The sequence below is a fragment of the Drosophila persimilis genome, unplaced genomic scaffold (assembly GCF_003286085.1).
Source record: "Drosophila persimilis strain 14011-0111.01,24,50 unplaced genomic scaffold, DperRS2 tig00000000-arrow-pilon, whole genome shotgun sequence".
In the NCBI taxonomy this organism is placed as follows: Eukaryota; Metazoa; Arthropoda; class Insecta; order Diptera; family Drosophilidae; genus Drosophila; species Drosophila persimilis.
This window is the reverse complement of record NW_020825288.1, coordinates 9929664-9954350: the sequence shown is the minus strand read 5'-3', so window position 1 is coordinate 9954350 and position 24687 is coordinate 9929664. Positions and strand designations below refer to the sequence as shown.

General features: G+C 45.9%; 12 protein-coding genes across 12 annotated transcripts; 5 read left to right on the top strand and 7 right to left on the bottom strand.

The window, feature by feature from the left end:
• Window positions 1-12235: 12235 nt before the first annotated feature.
• Window positions 12236-12674, bottom strand: LOC6587306 (histone H2A). The gene has a single exon (XM_002013097.2). It carries the CDS (start codon window positions 12646-12648, stop codon window positions 12274-12276), a length of 375 nt encoding a protein of 124 aa, XP_002013133.1. The 5' UTR covers window positions 12649-12674; the 3' UTR covers window positions 12236-12273.
• A 190-nt stretch (window positions 12675-12864) lies between these two features.
• LOC113566635 (histone H2B) lies at window positions 12865-13286 on the top strand. The gene has a single exon (XM_026993152.1). It carries the CDS (start codon window positions 12877-12879, stop codon window positions 13246-13248), a length of 372 nt encoding a protein of 123 aa, XP_026848953.1. The 5' UTR covers window positions 12865-12876; the 3' UTR covers window positions 13249-13286.
• A 303-nt stretch (window positions 13287-13589) lies between these two features.
• On the bottom strand, window positions 13590-14464 carry LOC113566634 (histone H1-like). Its single transcript, XM_026993144.1, has one exon. The coding sequence runs from the start codon at window positions 14451-14453 to the stop codon at window positions 13680-13682; it is 774 nt and encodes a 257-aa protein (XP_026848945.1). The 5' UTR covers window positions 14454-14464; the 3' UTR covers window positions 13590-13679.
• A 1280-nt stretch (window positions 14465-15744) lies between these two features.
• On the bottom strand, window positions 15745-21304 carry LOC113564939 (histone H3.v1-like). The gene is made up of 4 exons (XM_026984469.1): window positions 20884-21304; window positions 18940-19517; window positions 17413-17620; window positions 15745-16217 (listed from the first exon to the last, which is right to left on the bottom strand). Exons 1-4 carry the CDS (start codon window positions 21290-21292, stop codon window positions 15802-15804), a joined length of 1611 nt encoding a protein of 536 aa, XP_026840270.1. The 5' UTR covers window positions 21293-21304; the 3' UTR covers window positions 15745-15801.
• Window positions 16424-16828, top strand: LOC113567414 (histone H4). Its single transcript, XM_026995148.1, has one exon. The coding sequence runs from the start codon at window positions 16454-16456 to the stop codon at window positions 16763-16765; it is 312 nt and encodes a 103-aa protein (XP_026850949.1). The 5' UTR covers window positions 16424-16453; the 3' UTR covers window positions 16766-16828.
• LOC113567410 (histone H2A) lies at window positions 17290-17753 on the bottom strand. The gene has a single exon (XM_026995143.1). The coding sequence runs from the start codon at window positions 17726-17728 to the stop codon at window positions 17354-17356; it is 375 nt and encodes a 124-aa protein (XP_026850944.1). The 5' UTR covers window positions 17729-17753; the 3' UTR covers window positions 17290-17353.
• On the top strand, window positions 17945-18366 carry LOC113567412 (histone H2B). Its single transcript, XM_026995146.1, has one exon. It carries the CDS (start codon window positions 17957-17959, stop codon window positions 18326-18328), a length of 372 nt encoding a protein of 123 aa, XP_026850947.1. The 5' UTR covers window positions 17945-17956; the 3' UTR covers window positions 18329-18366.
• Window positions 18670-19544, bottom strand: LOC113567409 (histone H1-like). Its single transcript, XM_026995142.1, has one exon. The coding sequence runs from the start codon at window positions 19531-19533 to the stop codon at window positions 18760-18762; it is 774 nt and encodes a 257-aa protein (XP_026850943.1). The 5' UTR covers window positions 19534-19544; the 3' UTR covers window positions 18670-18759.
• A 213-nt stretch (window positions 21305-21517) lies between the features above and the next one.
• Window positions 21518-21922, top strand: LOC113567415 (histone H4). Its single transcript, XM_026995149.1, has one exon. It carries the CDS (start codon window positions 21548-21550, stop codon window positions 21857-21859), a length of 312 nt encoding a protein of 103 aa, XP_026850950.1. The 5' UTR covers window positions 21518-21547; the 3' UTR covers window positions 21860-21922.
• A 461-nt stretch (window positions 21923-22383) lies between these two features.
• On the bottom strand, window positions 22384-22847 carry LOC113567411 (histone H2A). Its single transcript, XM_026995145.1, has one exon. It carries the CDS (start codon window positions 22820-22822, stop codon window positions 22448-22450), a length of 375 nt encoding a protein of 124 aa, XP_026850946.1. The 5' UTR covers window positions 22823-22847; the 3' UTR covers window positions 22384-22447.
• Window positions 22848-23038: 191 nt separating this feature from the next.
• LOC113567413 (histone H2B) lies at window positions 23039-23460 on the top strand. The gene has a single exon (XM_026995147.1). It carries the CDS (start codon window positions 23051-23053, stop codon window positions 23420-23422), a length of 372 nt encoding a protein of 123 aa, XP_026850948.1. The 5' UTR covers window positions 23039-23050; the 3' UTR covers window positions 23423-23460.
• A 303-nt stretch (window positions 23461-23763) lies between these two features.
• Window positions 23764-24638, bottom strand: LOC113567408 (histone H1-like). Its single transcript, XM_026995141.1, has one exon. It carries the CDS (start codon window positions 24625-24627, stop codon window positions 23854-23856), a length of 774 nt encoding a protein of 257 aa, XP_026850942.1. The 5' UTR covers window positions 24628-24638; the 3' UTR covers window positions 23764-23853.
• Window positions 24639-24687: the final 49 nt, after the last annotated feature.

The following is a 24687-nucleotide window of genomic DNA, read 5'->3' as shown; positions in this document are numbered from 1 at the left end:
CGCGGTTTCGTAGGCCGAGACGAGCTGGGTCAATTCTGTGAGTGATCGGAAATCTTGTCTGCGCGTGTACATTTGATACTCCGGACGGAGATTTTCGTAGATCCACTCGAGTTCCTGTTCCCGAGTATACTGGGCTCGCTGCATCATCAGACGCAACTCGATAAGGTAATCCCGGAAGGATTCCTTGGGCTTCTGTTCCCGACTTCGTATGGTGTCTTCCAGCCGCTGGAAGTATCTGGGGGGCAGGAAGAATTCTAGGAATTCTTTCCGAAAGTCTGTCCAATTCTGTCCCTGCATCTGAAAAGTTCGGAACCATCCTTCGGCCTTACCTGTAAGGAGACCGGAGATGGCTCGCGGCAACTGCTCTGGGCTCCCGCCGTATGATTCCACTCGCTCCTCGAGCCTTTCGATGAACGCTAGTGGGTCCGCGTGGCCGTCGAAAGTAAATCCCCATTTCCGGAGTTTGTCCGCCAGTAATGAGTATGAAATTTCACCCCCTCCGGGGCGTGAGACCCGATGTCCCTGAGGAAGACGTGGCTGTTCTCCTTCCGTGGTTGTCTGGTGGCTAGGCGTGGCCAGGGGTCCAGTGGTAGTGGGTCCTGGCTCGTGGTTCTTGCTGGCCGCCTCTGGTCTGATTCCTTGGAGTGGTCCTTGGGCATCTCGTTGTGGTTGCTCGTCCTGAGCGGCCGGCGTCTCGGTTGCTGACTCGCGGTATCCGTGGGTGGATCCTTGGCTCGTGCTGGGAAGCTCGGGTACGATTAATGGCAGTTTTGGTCCCTCCTTGCTGTCTTCCATCTTCGTCCGGCTCTCTGGCCCGGGTGACGTGGCTGGACTCCGGTGGTCCCTAGGGGTTCGGTATGTTCCCAAAGTGCGTGGCCAATTCGTCCAGCCTTGCTTGCACGGCTTCGGGGTGCCCTGGGCGTGCGATGAATGCGGTGTTCCGGCTCCGTAGGTCCTCTACAGTCCCAGTTTCTCCTAGTCCAAACTCCTTAGCTAGGCTCTGCAGCTCGTCCTTCCTGCGGGACGCTATCCAGCGGATGTTCATCCTGATCCTGGTAAACTAATCGTGGCACCGGTGCGAGTCCTTATCAGCACGGTCTGGGGCTCCTGTACTAGGATACACGGCACTGGGGTGAGGGATCCTGTTCGAAGGACACGCGGCACGGTACTAGATCGGTGATCCTGTACTAGGATACACAGCAATGGGTTGGATGATCCTGTCGAAGGATACGTGGCGCGGTACAGGGAAAGGTTCTGTCTGACTGCTCAGTGGTAACTGTGTGACTGCCCGGTAACAACTGTCTCGACCGGTGTTCCTGCTCCGCCTTATATTGGCCGCGGCCATGGCTTTGTGGCCGAGGGCTCCTCTGCCATGTAGCTGCTCCTCTGCGTTCGCCGGCTGTCCCTCGCTGCTCCGTTGTTCTACCGCTGCTTCGCTGCTTGGCTGCTCGGTCACTCTCTCGCTGCTCTGTCACTGCTTGGCTGCTCTGTCACTGTCTCGCTGCTCTGTCACTGCCTGGCTGCTCTGTCACTGTCTCGCTGCTCTGTCACTGCCTGGCTGCTCGGTCACTGTCTCGCTGCTCTGTCACTGCCTCGCTGCTCTGTCGCTGCTGCTCTTCCGCTCTGCCGCTGCCTCGCTGCTCTGTCGCTGCTGCTTCTCTGCTCTGCCGCTGCCTCGCTGCTCTGTCGCTGCTGCTTCTCTGCTCTGCCGTGGCCTCGTTGCTCTGTCGCTGCTGCTTCTCCGCTCTGCCGCTGCCTCGTTGCTCTGTCGCTGCTGCTTCTCCGCTCTGCCGCTGCCTCGTTGCTCTGTCGCTGCTGCTTTGCTGCTCTGCCGCTACTGCTGCTTGGCTACTCTGTCGCTGGTGCCGCTTTGTCGCTGTCGCGTGCCAAAGTTTTAGGCGCCGTCCGCGGCCATTTTCTCCCGGCACGCGGTGCTGTGTCTTCGGCGTCTCTATCCGTCTCTTTCTGTCGCGTAGGTGGCTGGCCGCGTGGTTTTTCGCGTCTCTCCCCGTCTCTTTCTGCCTCGTAGGTGGCTGGCTGCGTGGTTTTTCGCGTGGTTTTCGCCGGCGCGTCTGGGACACGTGCCGGCGGCTGTTGCTAGGGGGGTATTAGAGAAACCAGCCTCAGCTGTACATAAGTCGAGGGATCAAAGATTGGTGCTGGCTATTCGCCGGGACTCTGATTTTGGGGCTGCTAATCACTGATTTGAAGTTTTCCTTTCCTTTCTCCTGCTGCTTTTCCTGATCCGTGGGTCCTAAGCATCGTTTGCTGTTTTGCTTTTGTGGGTCTTGCCTTTTAATTGTGGGCTGCTGCTTGGTTCCCTTTTCACTTTTTCACTTGTTCCCTATGCTCACCGACTCTCCCCTCGTGAGTCCCTGCTCGGGCGCCATCTGTAAGGAAGTTCTCAGGCCGAGGTACAGCTTCTCAGTCTGTCCAGGGCCCGGTCCTTCCCCACAGCAAAATTTGTTGTGTGAGGACCTAAGGGGAGAGCCGCTCGTGGCGAAAGCGCGCCCGTGGGGTGGATCGTGGGACGGTCGGGCCTGGCCCGGCCACGAGGCGTGGGTGAAGCCGTGCTTGGGAGCTGCAGAGACGTGCGTTGGGGGTCATGTGTGGCGGGAGAAGAGGTTTGAATCAGGGATCGGAAGGGTATGGGAGAGGGGAGCCCAGCTTAGCAGATGCCGCATGATCCACGACTCACATCTGCGTCGCCAGGTCCCCAGGGCGAGGGTGTAGGAGAGGGAACCCAGCTTTGCGAATGCCGCGTGAATCCACGACTCACATCCAGCATCGCCGGGTCCCCAGGGGAGAAAGGTATAGGAGAGGGAAAACCTAGCTTGGTGAATGCCGCATGATCCACGACTCACATCCACTTCGCCTGGTCCCCAGGGGGAAAAGGTACAGGAGAGGAAAAACCCAGCTTGGTGAATGCCGCATGATCCACGACTCACATCCACTTCGCCGGGCCTCCCGGGAAAAGGGAAGAGAGGGGGAGTGAGTGACTCCTACGGGCGAATGTTCTGAGACAGGTGGATTGAGGTTGGTGTCTTTATTGTTTTCGGATCATTTCCCTACTTAAAATCCCGCGCCTGCAGCGGGGAAATAAACGCCAAAAAAATTATATTAAACAACATGTGGGCATAGATATGTAAAACAACTGCGGGAATGTTCTGCTTATACCTGCCTACTGCACCGATCTGTTCCCCCCCAGAGCTCACATACGTGAGGTGGCTCACCCTTGTTTCCCTCCTTTGGGGTCCTGGTATCCCGCGGCGGGTCCTCGTCACTTCGGCTTGTCTTGTACACGGCGTGGTCACAGTTTGTTTTTTTTTTACACGGCGCGGTCGCGGCTTATTTTTCACATTTTTATACCCGATACTCAAAATGAGTATTGGGGTATATTAGATTTGTGGTGAAAATGGATGTGTGTAAAGTCCAGAAGGAATCGTTTCCGACCCCATAAAGAATATATATTCTTGATCAGCATCAATAGCCGAGTCGATTGAGCCATGTCTGTCTGTCCGTCTGTCCGTCCGTCCGTCTGTCCGTCCCCTTCAGCGCCTAATGCTCACAGACTATAAGAGCTAGAGCAACGATGTTTTGGATCCAGACTTCTGTGATATGTCACTGCTACAAAAATATTTCAAAACTTTGCCCCGCCCACTTCCGCCCCCACAAAGGGCGAAAATCTGTGGCATCCACAATTTTAAAGATACAAGAAAACCAAAAACGCAGAATCGTAGAAGATGACTATATCTTCTAGAGTGCAATCTGAACCAGATTGTATAATTATTATAGCCAGAATCACGAAAACAATTTCACTCTTTCTCGCTCTGTCTCACTCTAACACACAGGTTTCATGGTCGGTTTTGCCAATTGCAAAATATGAGTTCAAGGATCTCAAAACCCATAAAAGCTAGAGCAACCAAATTTGGTATCCACACTCCTGTGATATCGGACCTTGACCGTTTTGTGTCAAAATTTCGCCGCACCCTCTTCCGCCCCCGCATAGTACGAAAATCTGGGGCAACCACAAATCTCAGAGACTATTAAGGCTAGAGTAACAAAATTTGGTATCCGCACTTCTGTTAGATCTCACTATAAAACGTATATCTCAGAATTTCGCCCCACCCCCTTCCGCCCCCACAAAGGACGAAAAACTGTTGCATCCATAATATTGAGGATACAAGAAAACTAAAAACGCAGAATCATAGATAATGATCATATCTATCAGATTGCTGAATTTTGATCAGATCGGATAATTTTTATAGCCGAAAAGGAAAAAAAACAATTTTCAGTGGCTACGCAGCGCCCGACGTCACGCTAAGACTGATTTTCTGTCTCTCTCGCACACACTCTTTGTCGTTTCGTTTAATATTAGCGCCGTCTGCCGGAAGAGAGCTATACTGACTTAGTATCGGGTATAACTGTAGAGTTGCGGTGTCCGCAGCTACTCACAACGTTCCCCCTCGTTTTTTTTTGCTTTCGCCGCACAACCGGTCTTGCTCAGCCCTCGGAGATCACTCCCGAGCGTGGCTCGCGCTGGACCGTGCCAGGCCTCTCCTTTACCTTTTGCAGCTTCTCTGCCGCTTCGTGGCTGCGCAGCTTTCGGCTGTCGGCCTCGGCTGCGTGGGCTATCGGCTGCGTGTGTGTATTGCCTGCTTCGCCGTCGGCTCTTTCCTCGGCTGCGTGGGCGTAAGGCCGATCGGCGGCTTCTCTGCCGCTTCGCTCTCTTTCATCTGCGTATAGCCGTTCTCTTCTTTGCGTTGGCTGCGTGGGCGTAAGAGCGTATCTCTTTCGTGTTGGTTCTCTTAGTAATAATGAAATTAGATAACAAGCCGTCGGGGCGGTCCCTTCAGGGGATGGTGTCGTGGTCAGTGTTGTGGAGGCTTATGCCTTCACAATCATCGTCATCTCTGCCGTTGCCGTTGTCGTCACTGTTCATATGAATTGATTCGTCGATATGTGTCTGACTCCCATTGCTCGCTCTCGCTGGTCCGGAGAGCGGCGGGAATTCAGACATATCGATTTCATCGATGCCGTTGCAGTCCTCATCACTGTCATCGCCGTCAATATCATCACCATCATCACCGCCATCGTTGTCGGTTAGTATGGCGAAGCGGTTGTTGTTGTTGTTGCTGCCGCTGCCGCCAACATTGTTGATGTTAATGTTTCTTTGTTGTTTGTTGAATGATAATAATGATTTTTTTTTATTTTTATTATTATTATTAATTTTAGTATTATTCTTATTTTTGTCATTGTCAATGTCAATGTCAGTGTCGTTGTCGTTGTTGTTCTTGGTGTTGTTCTTGGTGTTTGGCAAATTAACTGAGCTGGTATTTTGCACATGTTCAATGAGTTTTCCAATTTGCTCGGTTAATTTGTGATTTTGAGCCTTGAGCTCGGCAATTTCCGCAATATATGCAGCATATTGCTTATTATTGTTGTTAATTATTTTTATTATGTTCTTTTTCCTGTCCTTTTGTTTCGGTAGCAGTCTCGGTTTGTGTATTCTTATTAGTTTAATTGCATTGTGATTTTGATTCTTTTTATTATTATTATTATTGTTGTTGCTGTTGTTATCGTTATCGTTGAGGGTTTTTAACATTTTTCCGCAACCATGTTCGCTGCTGCTGTTGCAGTCGCTCTCGTTGCTGCTGCTGCTGCAACTATTGGTGTTGCTGTTGCTGCTGATGTTGGTTCTCTTATGGATCGGGCTGCGGCTATGATCGTGATCATGATGCCGTTGATCATTTTTGCCATGACCATTGGCTCGGCTACGGCCGCGTTCCTGTTGACATTTGAGTTTTTGGCTTAGTTCGCAGCAACGGCCCGGCGACAATGGCAGTGCCGCCGAGTACGATGCCGCCGACGACGATGACGACGACGACGACGACGACGATGCCGTCGACGATATGGACATTGAGTCGATTGATGTCTCTGATGGTGTTGTTGAAATTTCGTGATGTTCACGTTTATTGTTAGCATTTCTATTGCCAATTATCGCTGGCAATGCCGCAGACGATGCCGATGGCGATGCCAATGGCAATGTCGGCATCAATATCTCTGGTGTTGTTGTTGTTGAAGTTGTTGCTGCTGCTGCTGCTGCAGCTGCCGTCGCCGCTGTTGCCGCTGCTGTTGCTGCTGTTGTTGCTGCCATCGGCACTGTTGGAGTGTCACGATGTACAGCCGCCGCAGTTGGCGGCGCTGCAACTGACGCCACAGCCGGTGCTGCAGCCACAGACGATGTTGTAGTTGATGTTATTATGGCTGTAGACGATGCTGCAGCTTGATGGGTTGCTTCTGGTTGTATTTGTGTTACAGCTATGGCTGTTGTTGTTGCTACTTCTGTTGTTGTTGTTGTTGATGCGGCATTAATTGGTGCGGCCGCTGGTGCTGCTGCCGCTGGTGTCGCTGCCGCTGCCGCTGCCGCTGGTGTCTCTGTACTTGAAGTGATCATCAACATCGACGCCGCTGCCGATGCCGACGCAGCCGCCTCCACCGCTGTGAACGGCGGCGGCGACGACCGCGGTGACAATGACGCCGCCGATGCCGATGCTGTCGATGTCGGGGTTGTTCTTTTATTTGCCTTTCTCAATTAAGATTGAGATTGCTGTTGGTGCTGCTGACGCGCGGATTTCTTCATGTTGAAGTTTTGGTTCTTCTTCTTCTCCTCCTCCTCCCCTTTCTCTACTCTCACTCTCTCTCCTCTCCCCGCACCCGAAGCGTAGACGGGCTGCGGTTGGTGGTGGCGATGACAGTAGTCGTAGTGTTGATATACAGTGTGTATAGTGGCGGTGATCGGTGCTTGGCAACAGGACGTACACGGGGGGGGGGGACCCCATGCAACATCCCTCAGCCGCACGCCGGCTCACCGCCCGCTAATGTCAAACGGAGTTTGTTTTGGACTCAGCGGCAGTCCAGAAAGGAATGCCGAGTATCCACAATACCGGACCACAGGCGCGCGCACACACACAGACCAAGTCCAAGCGTGTGCGCGTTGCAGTCTGTTAATTAAATTGAATTGAAAATTAGAAATTGAAAATTGGCCACATGGCCGTACAGCAATAGCGGCTGAATCAACTTCTTGTAGATGAGTGATCGTATTTTGGTGATTTTCTCATTGTTATTATTATCCAGTGCCGATAACGACGACGACGACGACGATGACGATGATGCCCCGGTGTTACTGCTGCTGATTAAACCAAAATATCTACTCACTATCGCCATCTGTCGCTTGGCCTTGCCCAGCACCAGGTCGAGATGCTTGTGAAAGTTGTGCTTGTGATCGAAGACGACACCCAGGTATCTGAGTGAGTCCTTGACCTGAACCTGTACGCTGCCATTGATCACGATTGAAGGTGTGAAGTTGCGTGCATTTCGAAATAGTCCCGCCTTCGCTGGGCCCACAATCATGCAGCATTCGCATTTCGGCTCGTTGATTTTCAAACGCCATTTGCGGAAATAGTAACATAGCTGGTCCCGATGTCCGTTGCCAACTGTGTTTACCTCACGAACGTGTAATGATCCAAATACACCCGATGACGCTCCAAGAGCCGATGTTCAATGGCAATCAGAATGTCTGGTTGGTGTTTGTTCAACAGTACATTTAATTCGATTCGTTTATGCTGCGCTATCAGCGAGTTGACATTCTGAGCGAGAATCTTTAATTTAGTCATTCGATGTTGGCATTAGTGTCATTGGCGGTGGCGGTGGTGGCTGCCGCTATTTGGAATGCCAGATCAAGCATAATGCTTTGTTTTTGCTCATGTGTATTCAGTTTGGGATCATAATTCCGAGTGGTCTCTTTGACAATCTGTATAAATTGTGTGAAATTCATGCCAAATATGTTCATGGCGTCTCGATTTAGATCGGCCATGATCGATAACGGTGATGTCGACGATTGCATTCGGTTATTGACCGTGTGCTGTCTCAGCGCTTGGCTAATTGTCATTGTTGATGGTGTATTTTTGTTTTTGTTTTTGTTATTGTTGTTGTTGTTATTATTAGCGGCCCGTTTGCCATTGGTGTTTGTGTTTGTGTTTGTTTTTGCGCTAGTGCTGGCATTGTCTCCTTTGAGGAGCGATGCGAACGTTTTACCCTTGCGTATTGCCGATATGACGTCGGTTTCTCGTATTTGTCGTTCCGTTGTTGTTGTTGATGTTACCATTCTATTCGCATTTAGTTTTGCTTTATGTTCATTTTTGGCGTTGCAGTGCCGCCAAACGAATTGGGCATATTTTAGCGTTTGCCGTATGCGCCCCCTTACAGTTGACACACTGGACAATCGGCGTTTCATTAGCGTTAGCGTTAGCGTTGGCCGTTTGTTCGTCACGTTTCTTAATCCGGCATTGGCCCGGCTGATGTTGTTCAATACATTTGACACATCGATATGCTAGCTTACAATTGCTTGCCGAGTGTGTGAAACGCTGGCAATTGCGACACTGTTGGATGATATTTTGGCCATTGTTTGGTTTCAATCTTTCGACTGTAATCCGACAATTTAGTAGACTTTTCATTTTCATCAGTTTGCCGATCTGTTCGATGGCAGCATTGGTATTGTTGTTATTATCATTGGTACATTTTTTGATCTGGATTAGCCAGAATTTGTCTTTGAATATTTTAACAGATATCAATTCGATTTGTGGAAATTGTTCAACAATTGCCGATTGAATCTCCTGGGAATCGTATACGTTGGTGGGTAGCTTTATGATTAATAATGAAATTGGTTTGAGATCTTTGGGTGTGTAAGTGTAATAGTGTACATTTTCTGTGTTTAGTGTACTTATAATTAGTTGATAATCGTTTAGGTTTCTTCACTGTACATAAACTAGATTCTTATTCTTAATATTGAGTGTAAAGTTCTTAGATTTAATAATGTTTGTGATTCTATGCACCATTTGTTAAGTGTTTACATTGTATACGGCAATTATGGGTGGATGTTTGCCGTTATTGTTTGATTTCGCTTTACCTGCGTTTGCTGCTGCTGTTGCAGCCGTTTTCGTTGGTAGTTTTTTCATAATCGCCGCCACTGCTGCTTGTGCTGGTGTTTTTGTTGCTGCTGCTGCTGCTGCGGTTTGACGTTGTTGTTGTTGCTGCTGCTTGTGCTGCCGCTGCTGCCGTAGTAGAGCTGTTGCTGCTGCTGCTGCTGCTGCTGATGTTGACGGTTTATCATCATAGTATGACGATACAATTGGTGTATCATCGTCATCTCTGCCGTTGCCGTTGTCGTCACTGTTCATATGAATTGATTCGTCGATATGTGTCTGACTCCCATTGCTCGCTCCCGCTGGTCCGGAGAGCGGCGGGAATTCAGACATATCGATTTCATCGATGCCGTTGCAGTCCTCATCACTGTCATCGCCGTCAATATCATCACCATCATCACCGCCATCGTTGTCGGTTAGTATGGCGAAGCGGTTGTTGTTGTTGTTGCTGCCGCTGCCGCCAACATTGTTGATGTTAATGTTTCTTTGTTGTTTGTTGAATGATAATAATGATTTTTTTTTATTTTTATTATTATTATTAATTTTAGTATTATTCTTATTTTTGTCATTGTCAATGTCAATGTCAGTGTCGTTGTCGTTGTTGTTCTTGGTGTTGTTCTTGGTGTTTGGCAAATTAACTGAGCTGGTATTTTGCACATGTTCAATGAGTTTTCCAATTTGCTCGGTTAATTTGTGATTTTGAGCCTTGAGCTCGGCAATTTCCGCAATATATGCAGCATATTGCTTATTATTGTTGTTAATTATTTTTATTATGTTCTTTTTCCTGTCCTTTTGTTTCGGTAGCAGTCTCGGTTTGTGTATTCTTATTAGTTTAATTGCATTGTGATTTTGATTCTTTTTATTATTATTATTATTGTTGTTGCTGTTGTTATCGTTATCGTTGAGGGTTTTTAACATTTTTCCGCAACCATGTTCGCTGCTGCTGTTGCAGTCGCTCTCGTTGCTGCTGCTGCTGCAACTATTGGTGTTGCTGTTGCTGCTGATGTTGGTTCTCTTATGGATCGGGCTGCGGCTATGATCGTGATCATGATGCCGTTGATCATTTTTGCCATGACCATTGGCTCGGCTACGGCCGCGTTCCTGTTGACATTTGAGTTTTTGGCTTAGTTCGCAGCAACGGCCCGGCGACAATGGCAGTGCCGCCGAGTACGATGCCGCCGACGACGATGACGACGACGACGACGACGACGACGACGACGATGCCGTCGACGATATGGACATTGAGTCGATTGATGTCTCTGATGTGTTGTTGAAATTTCGTGATGTTCACGTTTATTGTTAGCATTTCTATTGCCAATTATCGCTGGCAATGCCGCAGACGATGCCGATGGCGATGCCAATGGCAATGTCGGCATCAATATCTCTGGTGTTGTTGTTGTTGAAGTTGTTGCTGCTGCTGCTGCTGCAGCTGCCGTCGCCGCTGTTGCCGCTGCTGTTGCTGCTGTTGTTGCTGTTGTTGCTGCCATCGGCACTGTTGGAGTGTCACGATGTACAGCCGCCGCAGTTGGCGGCGCTGCAACTGACGCCACAGCCGGTGCTGCAGCCACAGACGATGTTGTAGTTGATGTTATTATGGCTGTAGACGATGCTGCAGCTTGATGGGTTGCTTCTGGTTGTATTTGTGTTACAGCTATGGCTGTTGTTGTTGCTACTTCTGTTGTTGTTGTTGTTGATGCGGCATTAATTGGTGCGGCCGCTGGTGCTGCTGCCGCTGGTGTCGCTGCCGCTGCCGCTGCCGCTGCCGCTGGTGTCTCTGTACTTGAAGTGATCATCAACATCGACGCCGCTGCCGATGCCGACGCAGCCGCCTCCACCGCTGTGAACGGCGGCGGCGACGACCGCGGTGACAATGACGCCGCCGATGCCGATGCTGTCGATGTCGGGGTTGTTCTTTTATTTGCCTTTCTCAATTAAGATTGAGATTGCTGTTGGTGCTGCTGACGCGCGGATTTCTTCATGTTGAAGTTTTGGTTCTTCTTCTTCTCCTCCTCTTCCCCTTTCTCTACTCTCACTCTCTCTCCTCTCCCCGCACCCGAAGCGTAGACGGGCTGCGGTTGGTGGTGGCGATGACAGTAGTCGTAGTGTTGATATACAGTGTGTATAGTGGCGGTGATCGGTGCTTGGCAACAGGACGTACACGGGGGGGGGGCCCCATACAACATCCCTCAGCCGCACGCCGGCTCACCGCCCGCTAATGTCAAACGGAGTTTGTTTTGGACTCAGCGGCAGTCCAGAAAGGAATGCCGAGTATCCACAATACCGGACCACAGGCGCGCGCACACACACAGACCAAGTCCAAGCGTGTGCGCGTTGCAGTCTGTTAATTAAATTGAATTGAAAATTAGAAATTGAAAATTGGCCACATGGCCGTACAGCAATAGCGGCTGAATCAACTTCTTGTAGATGAGTGATCGTATTTTGGTGATTTTCTCATTGTTATTATTATCCAGTGCCGATAACGACGACGACGACGACGATGACGATGATGCCCCGGTGTTACTGCTGCTGATTAAACCAAAATATCTACTCACTATCGCCATCTGTCGCTTGGCCTTGCCCAGCACCAGGTCGAGATGCTTGTGAAAGTTGTGCTTGTGATCGAAGACGACACCCAGGTATCTGAGTGAGTCCTTGACCTGAACCTGTACGCTGCCATTGATCACGATTGAAGGTGTGAAGTTGCGTGCATTTCGAAATAGTCCCGCCTTCGCTGGGCCCACAATCATGCAGCATTCGCATTTCGGCTCGTTGATTTTCAAACGCCATTTGCGGAAATAGTAACATAGCTGGTCCCGATGTCCGTTGCCAACTGTGTTTACCTCACGAACGTGTAATGATCCAAATACACCCGATGACGCTCCAAGAGCCGATGTTCAATGGCAATCAGAATGTCTGGTTGGTGTTTGTTCAACAGTACATTTAATTCGATTCGTTTATGCTGCGCTATCAGCGAGTTGACATTCTGAGCGAGAATCTTTAATTTAGTCATTCGATGTTGGCATTAGTGTCATTGGCGGTGGCGGTGGTGGCTGCCGCTATTTGGAATGCCAGATCAAGCATAATGCTTTGTTTTTGCTCATGTGTATTCAGTTTGGGATCATAATTCCGAGTGGTCTCTTTGACAATCTGTATAAATTGTGTGAAATTCATGCCAAATATGTTCATGGCGTCTCGATTTAGATCGGCCATGATCGATAACGGTGATGTCGACGATTGCATTCGGTTATATATTGTACAAGAATGTAAATTGTTTTTGCTATTGGAACATTTATGCCTTCTTCTCGGTCTTCTTGGGCAGCAGAACGGCCTGGATGTTGGGCAACACACCACCCTGAGCAATGGTGACGCCTGAGAGCAGTTTGTTCAACTCCTCATCGTTGCGGATGGCCAGCTGCAGATGGCGAGGGATAATTCTCGTCTTCTTGTTATCACGGGCAGCATTGCCAGCCAACTCGAGAACTTCAGCGGCCAAGTATTCCATCACGGCAGCCAGGTAAACGGGAGCGCCGGCACCGACACGCTCGGCATAGTTGCCCTTGCGAAGTAGACGATGAATACGACCAACAGGGAACTGAAGACCAGCACGGTTCGACCGAGACTTTGCCTTTCCCTTCACTTTGCCACCTTTACCACGACCAGACATGTTAATAGATTCCTTTGCTTTTTCACTGTTCACACACGAATGTTGTCCAACGCCACAGAACGCCATATTTATACCTTTTCCGACTGCATGAGCGCTCAACCAAGGGGTGGGTTTTCGCCCGCTACGAAATGTATGTTAAACCTGAACAGACTACTCGAATAAAACTATAAGGTTCTGAGCCCAGTCCGTTCAAACACATTAAGTGTTTTAAATAAAGTGAAGTGAAAAATGCCTCCCAAGACTAGTGGAAAGGCAGCCAAAAAGGCTGGAAAGGCTCAGAAGAACATCACCAAGAACGACAAGAAGAAGAAGCGCAAGAGGAAGGAGAGCTATGCCATCTATATTTACAAAGTTCTGAAGCAAGTCCATCCTGACACTGGTATTTCGTCGAAAGCGATGAGCATCATGAACAGCTTTGTAAATGACATCTTCGAGCGCATTGCTGCCGAGGCGTCTCGCTTGGCTCATTACAACAAGCGCTCAACCATCACCAGTCGGGAAATCCAAACGGCTGTGCGCCTGCTGCTGCCGGGAGAGCTGGCCAAGCACGCTGTTAGTGAGGGAACCAAGGCTGTCACCAAGTACACCAGCTCCAAGTAAATTGGTTTCGAACAAAACCCAAAAAGGCCCTTTTCAGGGCCACAAAATGTTCTTCCAAAGAAATTCCATTTTCAATATATAATTTCATCGATATGCAAGAAATATATGCACAATACAATAACAATTTTATTCAATTGCCGACCTCTGAGATACAGCGTCTGTGTGAACGGTTTTTCATACATATGTACGTATTTGATTCGGTTCGGGAAAAATGCATTCCGAATAACTCTTTGAATAACGTTTGAACTGGATGCTAAATATACAATATATCTGTAGCATACTCGTATGTATGCAAGACAAGGCTCGATAATTTGTATCTCTTTTGAATATAGTTTTGTAGCCCTGAAAAGGGCTTGTTTAAATCAATTTCAGACGGATACATCTAAAATTTCGAATGCGACCTTGTACACCAACGTGTACAGTTTCACACTTTACTTTTTGGCCGCCGTCGTCTTGGCTTTCGGCTTCTTTACAGTGGCGGGAGCTGCTGGCTTCTTCGTTGTCTTCTTGGGCTTGACAGATGCCGCTGCAGCTACAGCCTTTGCTTTTGGCTTTGGCTTTGGTTTTGCTGGGCTCGACTTGGCCTTTGTCGCTGCTGGCTTCGCCTTCACGGTTCCAGTTTTCTTCGCATCCTTAGCCTTTGCCTTCTCAGTTTTCTTCTTCTCGGCGGTCTTCTTGGTGGCGACTGACTTCTTCACCTTTAGTTTCTTGTCACCGGCAGCGGCTGCTTTTTTAGGGCTTGCTGTCTTCTTGGTTGCCGCCGACGACGATGACGCCACCTTCTTACTTTTAACTTTCTTCTCGACAGATGCAACCTTTGGCTTAGGCTCCTTTTTGGCGGAAGCCGACAGCTTAAACGAACCAGATGCACCCTTTCCCTTTGTTTGGATCAGCTTTCCATTGGCAACGGCCGACTTCAAGTACTTCTTGATAAATGGGGCCAGTTTCTGGGCATCGCATTTGTATTCGGCAGTAATATATTTCTTGATTGCCAAAAGCGATGAGCCGCCACGTTCCTTCAAGCTCTTAATCGAAGCGTCAACCATTTGCTGAGTTGGGGGATGCGAGGGTGGAGCTGTGGGCTTCTTTGCCTTTGCAGTAGCAGCAGCGGATCCAGATGCCTTTTTGGCGGCCACCTTCTTCTCCGCTGGTACTGGTGGAGCAGCCACTGGAGACGCGGATGTTGCAACTGCAGAATCAGACATTATTCTTTACAAAATTACACTTTTCAATGAAAAAACGCCGTTGTGGACCTGGGCTATGGTCCCTCGTTCGAATGAGAAGCGAGTAGAAGGGTAGTACGAAGATGATTTTAGCATTGGTGATTTGTTTGTTAGAAGTTTCATTGAACGTCTGGCTTATTTTTGCTTTTCTATATATAACTATTAAATAATTGAAATATATTTTCATTGATTCATATTGTTAAATATTTCAAATATTACTGTAAATCATTTATTTTGTGAATATCGTCCATCATCGATTTTTAATAATTGTGCAAACTTTGACAACTAGTTATCCAACTCTTATATTTTGGATTCAATGATATTAATAAATAACAATGCTGGCTCATTTTGATAAACTTTTTTTTTAAACATAAAATTTGATTAATTTACTTTAAGAGACAATAAACATATATTCACATATCGTTTAGTATGGTATTTTAAAATCGTTTTGAAGATAACCCTATTAGGTACAAAAAGACCACTTTCTGGATATGTTCAACATTGAATTTAGGGGTCAAAAAATATAAATGCTTAAAAATATATTGTTTAAAACCATTTTTCTTAAGGAAATGAACACGATTTTCAATTTTATATTATTTCTGATCCATTTTTGCCAATATTTACCCATAAATAACATACTTTCTTACCCACATAGCACTACAAATTAAGTTCATCTCAAAGTAAAAATCGAAAAAATAAATTTTACGTAAATTTTATTGTCTATACCAATTTATACGAATCTTAAGAACATATTTCATTTACTTTTGTTGAAGATTTTCATATATTTTCATTTATAACGACCAATTATTGCATACTAGTATACCAGTAGTAGATTCGAAAAATATCAAATGCAATTTATTGGTCATTGGAAAAATCTAAAATTGCGTTAAAAGGGTTTGTATTCTATTCTAGTTCCACAGGTCTATCTGTTTGTTTCTGATAGGTTTATCACCTCGCAACAAAAATATATTTTTCTTTCCCAAATACATAGAAATTATATGTGTCGCCGCAATTTAACCCTACACAAATGTTGTCCGCCTTTTAGAATTCTTACAATCAGCAAAATTCTTGAATGAAAAACCAGAAGATGTCAAAACATTCGTCTAACTATACATTTAATACGGATCGTATACGGTATTCTCCCAATCCAATTCTGTTTTGTATCTAAACCAACGCTCTAGCACAAAGCAAAGACAAAATTACAAATATTTTATTTGGGAAAAATAGTACGAGTATGCAGAAATAAAAAATCTCATTGAAAATTATTTTGTGGTCCTGAAAAGGACCGATTTGTATGAAATTTATATGCGCCTGACGAAGAAATATCAACTTAAGCACGCTCGCCACGGATACGTCTGGCCAGTTGGATGTCCTTGGGCATGATTGTGACACGCTTGGCATGGATGGCGCACAAGTTGGTATCTTCGAAGAGACCGACCAGATAGGCTTCGCTAGCTTCCTGGAGTGCCATTACTGCCGAGCTCTGGAAACGCAAGTCAGTTTTGAAATCCTGAGCGATTTCACGAACCAAACGCTGGAAAGGCAGTTTGCGGATCAGCAGCTCGGTACTCTTCTGGTAGCGACGGATTTCACGGAGGGCAACAGTGCCGGGGCGATAGCGATGAGGTTTCTTCACGCCTCCGGTTGCTGGAGCACTTTTACGTGCGGCCTTGGTAGCCAGTTGTTTGCGCGGCGCCTTGCCACCAGTCGATTTACGAGCAGTCTGCTTGGTACGAGCCATTTTCACTATTCACTTTGTAATAATCGATCGCGCATCCCGCCACTTACTTATAAAGCATTCTTCTGGTGGAGGGTTGAAACGAGAGAGTTGCCGAAGCATGCTATTTCATTTCACGAGCGAGATGCACATATCATTCGGACTCACTCGTGTTTTGATGGTGTTTTGTATAAATACAAGCGATACAAAATGTGGATGGCATTCGTTCTTCGTGTCGTAAAGTGAAACAACATAGTGAAAGAAAATGACTGGTCGTGGTAAAGGTGGCAAAGGCTTGGGAAAGGGAGGCGCTAAGCGTCATCGCAAGGTTCTTCGTGATAACATCCAGGGTATCACGAAGCCCGCTATCCGCCGTTTAGCTCGTCGTGGCGGTGTAAAACGTATCTCGGGACTCATCTACGAGGAAACTCGTGGAGTGCTGAAAGTGTTTTTGGAAAACGTTATCCGTGATGCCGTCACCTACACCGAACATGCCAAGAGGAAGACAGTCACAGCCATGGATGTTGTGTATGCTCTGAAGAGACAAGGCCGCACGCTGTACGGTTTCGGCGGTTAAGAAAATCTGTATAGTCTGCAGTTCAAAAGTAACCATAAATTAAACAATCGGTCCTTTTCAGGACCACAAAATAATCTAGAAGAGAGACATATTTTCAAAATCATGAATCGTACTTGATAATAGTGAAGTAAAAGCAGAATAATGAAAGAAAAAATGAATTGATTGTCGAGTCATTGATTGCAATACGCAATTCCCATCTACTATGTACATACATATGTATGTGCGCTGCATATAGTGTTTTTCTTTCTTTCAGTCTAAAAGTTCAGCCATCTTTCCAAGATGGGAACTTTTTGATCGAAAGTATTCTCGTAGATAAACTTGGGTAGGTAGGTAAAATTTGGCTTCTTTCTTGGCAAGCAAACATTGAATTTCATCCGTTGTTCAGATGAGTCGGACGCAACTGTACTTTCTTTTAGGCCCTGTACCAAAAAAACACAAATATGTGCATTTTATTTCAACTGATAATAATGAATGATAATAAATTATGAAAATTCTCTTAATTCTTTTGTCATAGTTTGGTCGTCCTGAAAAGGACGTTTTGGTTTATATATTGTACAAGAATGTAAATTGTTTTTGCTATTGGAACATTTATGCCTTCTTCTCGGTCTTCTTGGGCAGCAGAACGGCCTGGATGTTGGGCAACACACCACCCTGAGCAATGGTGACGCCTGAGAGCAGTTTGTTCAACTCCTCATCGTTGCGGATGGCCAGCTGCAGATGGCGAGGGATAATTCTCGTCTTCTTGTTATCACGGGCAGCATTGCCAGCCAACTCGAGAACTTCAGCGGCCAAGTATTCCATCACGGCAGCCAGGTAAACGGGAGCGCCGGCACCGACACGCTCGGCATAGTTGCCCTTGCGAAGTAGACGATGAATACGACCAACAGGGAACTGAAGACCAGCACGGTTCGACCGAGACTTTGCCTTTCCCTTCACTTTGCCACCTTTACCACGACCAGACATGTTAATAGATTCCTTTGCTTTTTCACTGTTCACACACGAATGTTGTCCAACGCCACAGAACGCCATATTTATACCTTTTCCGACTGCATGAGCGCTCAACCAAGGGGTGGGTTTTCGCCCGCTACGAAATGTATGTTAAACCTGAACAGACTACTCGAATAAAACTATAAGGTTCTGAGCCCAGTCCGTTCAAACACATTAAGTGTTTTAAATAAAGTGAAGTGAAAAATGCCTCCCAAGACTAGTGGAAAGGCAGCCAAAAAGGCTGGAAAGGCTCAGAAGAACATCACCAAGAACGACAAGAAGAAGAAGCGCAAGAGGAAGGAGAGCTATGCCATCTATATTTACAAAGTTCTGAAGCAAGTCCATCCTGACACTGGTATTTCGTCGAAAGCGATGAGCATCATGAACAGCTTTGTAAATGACATCTTCGAGCGCATTGCTGCCGAGGCGTCTCGCTTGGCTCATTACAACAAGCGCTCAACCATCACCAGTCGGGAAATCCAAACGGCTGTGCGCCTGCTGCTGCCGGGAGAGCTGGCCAAGCACGCTGTTAGTGAGGGAACCAAGGCTGTCACCAAGTACACCAGCTCCAAGTAAATTGGTTTCGAACAAAACCCAAAAAGGCCCTTTTCAGGGCCACAAAATGTTCTTCCAAAGAAATTCCATTTTCAATATATAATTTCATCGATATGCAAGAAATATATGCACAATACAATAACAATTTTATTCAATTGCCGACCTCTGAGATACAGCGTCTGTGTGAACGGTTTTTCATACATATGTACGTATTTGATTCGGTTCGGGAAAAATGCATTCCGAATAACTCTTTGAATAACGTTTGAACTGGATGCTAAATATACAATATATCTGTAGCATACTCGTATGTATGCAAGACAAGGCTCGATAATTTGTATCTCTTTTGAATATAGTTTTGTAGCCCTGAAAAGGGCTTGTTTAAATCAATTTCAGACGGATACATCTAAAATTTCGAATGCGACCTTGTACACCAACGTGTACAGTTTCACACTTTACTTTTTGGCCGCCGTCGTCTTGGCTTTCGGCTTCTTTACAGTGGCGGGAGCTGCTGGCTTCTTCGTTGTCTTCTTGGGCTTGACAGATGCCGCTGCAGCTACAGCCTTTGCTTTTGGCTTTGGCTTTGGTTTTGCTGGGCTCGACTTGGCCTTTGTCGCTGCTGGCTTCGCCTTCACGGTTCCAGTTTTCTTCGCATCCTTAGCCTTTGCCTTCTCAGTTTTCTTCTTCTCGGCGGTCTTCTTGGTGGCGACTGACTTCTTCACCTTTAGTTTCTTGTCACCGGCAGCGGCTGCTTTTTTAGGGCTTGCTGTCTTCTTGGTTGCCGCCGACGACGATGACGCCACCTTCTTACTTTTAACTTTCTTCTCGACAGATGCAACCTTTGGCTTAGGCTCCTTTTTGGCGGAAGCCGACAGCTTAAACGAACCAGATGCACCCTTTCCCTTTGTTTGGATCAGCTTTCCATTGGCAACGGCCGACTTCAAGTACTTCTTGATAAATGGGGCCAGTTTCTGGGCATCGCATTTGTATTCGGCAGTAATATATTTCTTGATTGCCAAAAGCGATGAGCCGCCACGTTCCTTCAAGCTCTTAATCGAAGCGTCAACCATTTGCTGAGTTGGGGGATGCGATGGTGGAGCTGTGGGCTTCTTTGCCTTTGCAGTAGCAGCAGCGGATCCAGATGCCTTTTTGGCGGCCACCTTCTTCTCCGCTGGTACTGGTGGAGCAGCCACTGGAGACGCGGATGTTGCAACTGCAGAATCAGACATTATTCTTTACAAAATTACACTTTTCAATGAAAAAACGGCGTTGTGGACCTGGGCTATGGTCCCTCGTTCGAATGAGAAGCGAGTAGAAGGGTAGTACGAAGATGATTTTAGCATTGGTGATTTGTTTGTTAGAAGTTTCATTGAACGTCTGGCTTATATTTGCTTTTCTATATATAACTATTAAATAATTGAAATATATTTTCATTGATTCATATTGTTAAATATTTCAAATATTACTGTAAATCATTTATTTTGTGAATATCGTCCATCATCGATTTTTAATAATTGTGCAAACTTTGACAACTAGTTATCCAACTCTTATATTTTGGATTCAATGATATTAATAAATAACAATGCTGGCTCATTTTGATAAACTTTTTTTTTAAACATAAAATTTGATTAATTTACTTTAAGAGACAATAAACATATATTCACATATCGTTTAGTATGGTATTTTAAAATCGTTTTGAAGATAACCCTATTAGGTACAAAAAGACCACTTTCTGGATATGTTCAACATTCAATTTAGGGGTCAAAAAATATAAATGCTTAAAAATATATTGTTTAAAACCATTTTTCTTAAGGAAATGAACACGATTTTCAATTTTATATTATTTCTGATCCATTTTTGCCAATATTTACCCATAAATAACATACTTTCTTACCCACATAGCACTACAAATTAAGTTCATCTCAAAGTAAAAATCGAAAAAATAAATTTTACGTAAATTTTATTGTCTATACCAATTTATACGAATCTTAAGAACATATTTCATTTACTTTTGTTGAAGATTTTCATATATTTTCATTTATAACGACCAATTATTGCATACTAGTATACCAGTAGTAGATTCGAAAAATATCAAATGCAATTTATTGGTCATTGGAAAAATCTAAAATTGCGTTAAAAGGGTTTGTATTCTATTCTAGTTCCACAGGTCTATCTGTTTGTTTCTGATAGGTTTATCACCTCGCAACAAAAATATATTTTTCTTTCCCAAATACATAGAAATTATATGTGTCGCCGCAATTTAACCCTACACAAATGTTGTCCGCCTTTTAGAATTCTTACAATCAGCAAAATTCTTGAATGAAAAACCAGAAGATGTCAAAACATTCGTCTAACTATACATTTAATACGGATCGTATACGGTATTCTCCCAATCCAATTCTGTTTTGTATCTAAACCAACGCTCTAGCACAAAGCAAAGACAAAATTACAAATATTTTATTTGGGAAAAATAGTACGAGTATGCAGAAATAAAAAATCTCATTGAAAATTATTTTGTGGTCCTGAAAAGGACCGATTTGTATGAAATTTATATGCGCCTGACGAAGAAATATCAACTTAAGCACGCTCGCCACGGATACGTCTGGCCAGTTGGATGTCCTTGGGCATGATTGTGACACGCTTGGCATGGATGGCGCACAAGTTGGTATCTTCGAAGAGACCGACCAGATAGGCTTCGCTAGCTTCCTGGAGTGCCATTACTGCCGAGCTCTGGAAACGCAAGTCAGTTTTGAAATCCTGAGCGATTTCACGAACCAAACGCTGGAAAGGCAGTTTGCGGATCAGCAGCTCGGTACTCTTCTGGTAGCGACGGATTTCACGGAGGGCAACAGTGCCGGGGCGATAGCGATGAGGTTTCTTCACGCCTCCGGTTGCTGGAGCACTTTTACGTGCGGCCTTGGTAGCCAGTTGTTTGCGCGGCGCCTTGCCACCAGTCGATTTACGAGCAGTCTGCTTGGTACGAGCCATTTTCACTATTCACTTTCAAAGTCTGAATTTGTAATAATCGATCGCGCATCCCGCCACTTACTTATAAAGCATTCTTCTGGTGGAGGGTTGAAACGAGAGAGTTGCCGAAGCATGCTATTTCATTTCACGAGCGAGATGCACATATCATTCGGACTCACTCGTGTTTTGATGGTGTTTTGTATAAATACAAGCGATACAAAATGTGGATGGCATTCGTTCTTCGTGTCGTAAAGTGAAACAACATAGTGAAAGAAAATGACTGGTCGTGGTAAAGGTGGCAAAGGCTTGGGAAAGGGAGGCGCTAAGCGTCATCGCAAGGTTCTTCGTGATAACATCCAGGGTATCACGAAGCCCGCTATCCGCCGTTTAGCTCGTCGTGGCGGTGTAAAACGTATCTCGGGACTCATCTACGAGGAAACTCGTGGAGTGCTGAAAGTGTTTTTGGAAAACGTTATCCGTGATGCCGTCACCTACACCGAACATGCCAAGAGGAAGACAGTCACAGCCATGGATGTTGTGTATGCTCTGAAGAGACAAGGCCGCACGCTGTACGGTTTCGGCGGTTAAGAAAATCTGTATAGTCTGCAGTTCAAAAGTAACCATAAATTAAACAATCGGTCCTTTTCAGGACCACAAAATAATCTAGAAGAGAGACATATTTTCAAAATCATGAATCGTACTTGATAATAGTGAAGTAAAAGCAGAATAATGAAAGAAAAAATGAATTGATTGTCGAGTCATTGATTGCAATACGCAATTCCCATCTACTATGTACATACATATGTATGTGCGCTGCATATAGTGTTTTTCTTTCTTTCAGTCTAAAAGTTCAGCCATCTTTCCAAGATGGGAACTTTTTGATCGAAAGTATTCTCGTAGATAAACTTGGGTAGGTAGGTAAAATTTGGCTTCTTTCTTGGCAAGCAAACATTGAATTTCATCCGTTGTTCAGATGAGTCGGACGCAACTGTACTTTCTTTTAGGCCCTGTACCAAAAAAACACAAATATGTGCATTTTATTTCAACTGATAATAATGAATGATAATAAATTATGAAAATTCTCTTAATTCTTTTGTCATAGTTTGGTCGTCCTGAAAAGGACGTTTTGGTTTATATATTGTACAAGAATGTAAATTGTTTTTGCTATTGGAACATTTATGCCTTCTTCTCGGTCTTCTTGGGCAGCAGAACGGCCTGGATGTTGGGCAACACACCACCCTGAGCAATGGTGACGCCTGAGAGCAGTTTGTTCAACTCCTCATCGTTGCGGATGGCCAGCTGCAGATGGCGAGGGATAATTCTCGTCTTCTTGTTATCACGGGCAGCATTGCCAGCCAACTCGAGAACTTCAGCGGCCAAGTATTCCATCACGGCAGCCAGGTAAACGGGAGCGCCGGCACCGACACGCTCGGCATAGTTGCCCTTGCGAAGTAGACGATGAATACGACCAACAGGGAACTGAAGACCAGCACGGTTCGACCGAGACTTTGCCTTTCCCTTCACTTTGCCACCTTTACCACGACCAGACATGTTAATAGATTCCTTTGCTTTTTCACTGTTCACACACGAATGTTGTCCAACGCCACAGAACGCCATATTTATACCTTTTCCGACTGCATGAGCGCTCAACCAAGGGGTGGGTTTTCGCCCGCTACGAAATGTATGTTAAACCTGAACAGACTACTCGAATAAAACTATAAGGTTCTGAGCCCAGTCCGTTCAAACACATTAAGTGTTTTAAATAAAGTGAAGTGAAAAATGCCTCCCAAGACTAGTGGAAAGGCAGCCAAAAAGGCTGGAAAGGCTCAGAAGAACATCACCAAGAACGACAAGAAGAAGAAGCGCAAGAGGAAGGAGAGCTATGCCATCTATATTTACAAAGTTCTGAAGCAAGTCCATCCTGACACTGGTATTTCGTCGAAAGCGATGAGCATCATGAACAGCTTTGTAAATGACATCTTCGAGCGCATTGCTGCCGAGGCGTCTCGCTTGGCTCATTACAACAAGCGCTCAACCATCACCAGTCGGGAAATCCAAACGGCTGTGCGCCTGCTGCTGCCGGGAGAGCTGGCCAAGCACGCTGTTAGTGAGGGAACCAAGGCTGTCACCAAGTACACCAGCTCCAAGTAAATTGGTTTCGAACAAAACCCAAAAAGGCCCTTTTCAGGGCCACAAAATGTTCTTCCAAAGAAATTCCATTTTCAATATATAATTTCATCGATATGCAAGAAATATATGCACAATACAATAACAATTTTATTCAATTGCCGACCTCTGAGATACAGCGTCTGTGTGAACGGTTTTTCATACATATGTACGTATTTGATTCGGTTCGGGAAAAATGCATTCCGAATAACTCTTTGAATAACGTTTGAACTGGATGCTAAATATACAATATATCTGTAGCATACTCGTATGTATGCAAGACAAGGCTCGATAATTTGTATCTCTTTTGAATATAGTTTTGTAGCCCTGAAAAGGGCTTGTTTAAATCAATTTCAGACGGATACATCTAAAATTTCGAATGCGACCTTGTACACCAACGTGTACAGTTTCACACTTTACTTTTTGGCCGCCGTCGTCTTGGCTTTCGGCTTCTTTACAGTGGCGGGAGCTGCTGGCTTCTTCGTTGTCTTCTTGGGCTTGACAGATGCCGCTGCAGCTACAGCCTTTGCTTTTGGCTTTGGCTTTGGTTTTGCTGGGCTCGACTTGGCCTTTGTCGCTGCTGGCTTCGCCTTCACGGTTCCAGTTTTCTTCGCATCCTTAGCCTTTGCCTTCTCAGTTTTCTTCTTCTCGGCGGTCTTCTTGGTGGCGACTGACTTCTTCACCTTTAGTTTCTTGTCACCGGCAGCGGCTGCTTTTTTAGGGCTTGCTGTCTTCTTGGTTGCCGCCGACGACGATGACGCCACCTTCTTACTTTTAACTTTCTTCTCGACAGATGCAACCTTTGGCTTAGGCTCCTTTTTGGCGGAAGCCGACAGCTTAAACGAACCAGATGCACCCTTTCCCTTTGTTTGGATCAGCTTTCCATTGGCAACGGCCGACTTCAAGTACTTCTTGATAAATGGGGCCAGTTTCTGGGCATCGCATTTGTATTCGGCAGTAATATATTTCTTGATTGCCAAAAGCGATGAGCCGCCACGTTCCTTCAAGCTCTTAATCGAAGCGTCAACCATTTGCTGAGTTGGGGGATGCGATGGTGGAGCTGTGGGCTTCTTTGCCTTTGCAGTAGCAGCAGCGGATCCAGATGCCTTTTTGGCGGCCACCTTCTTCTCCGCTGGTACTGGTGGAGCAGCCACTGGAGACGCGGATGTTGCAACTGCAGAATCAGACATTATTCTTTACAAAATTACACTTTTCAATGAAAAAACGCCGTTGTGGACCTGGGCTATGGT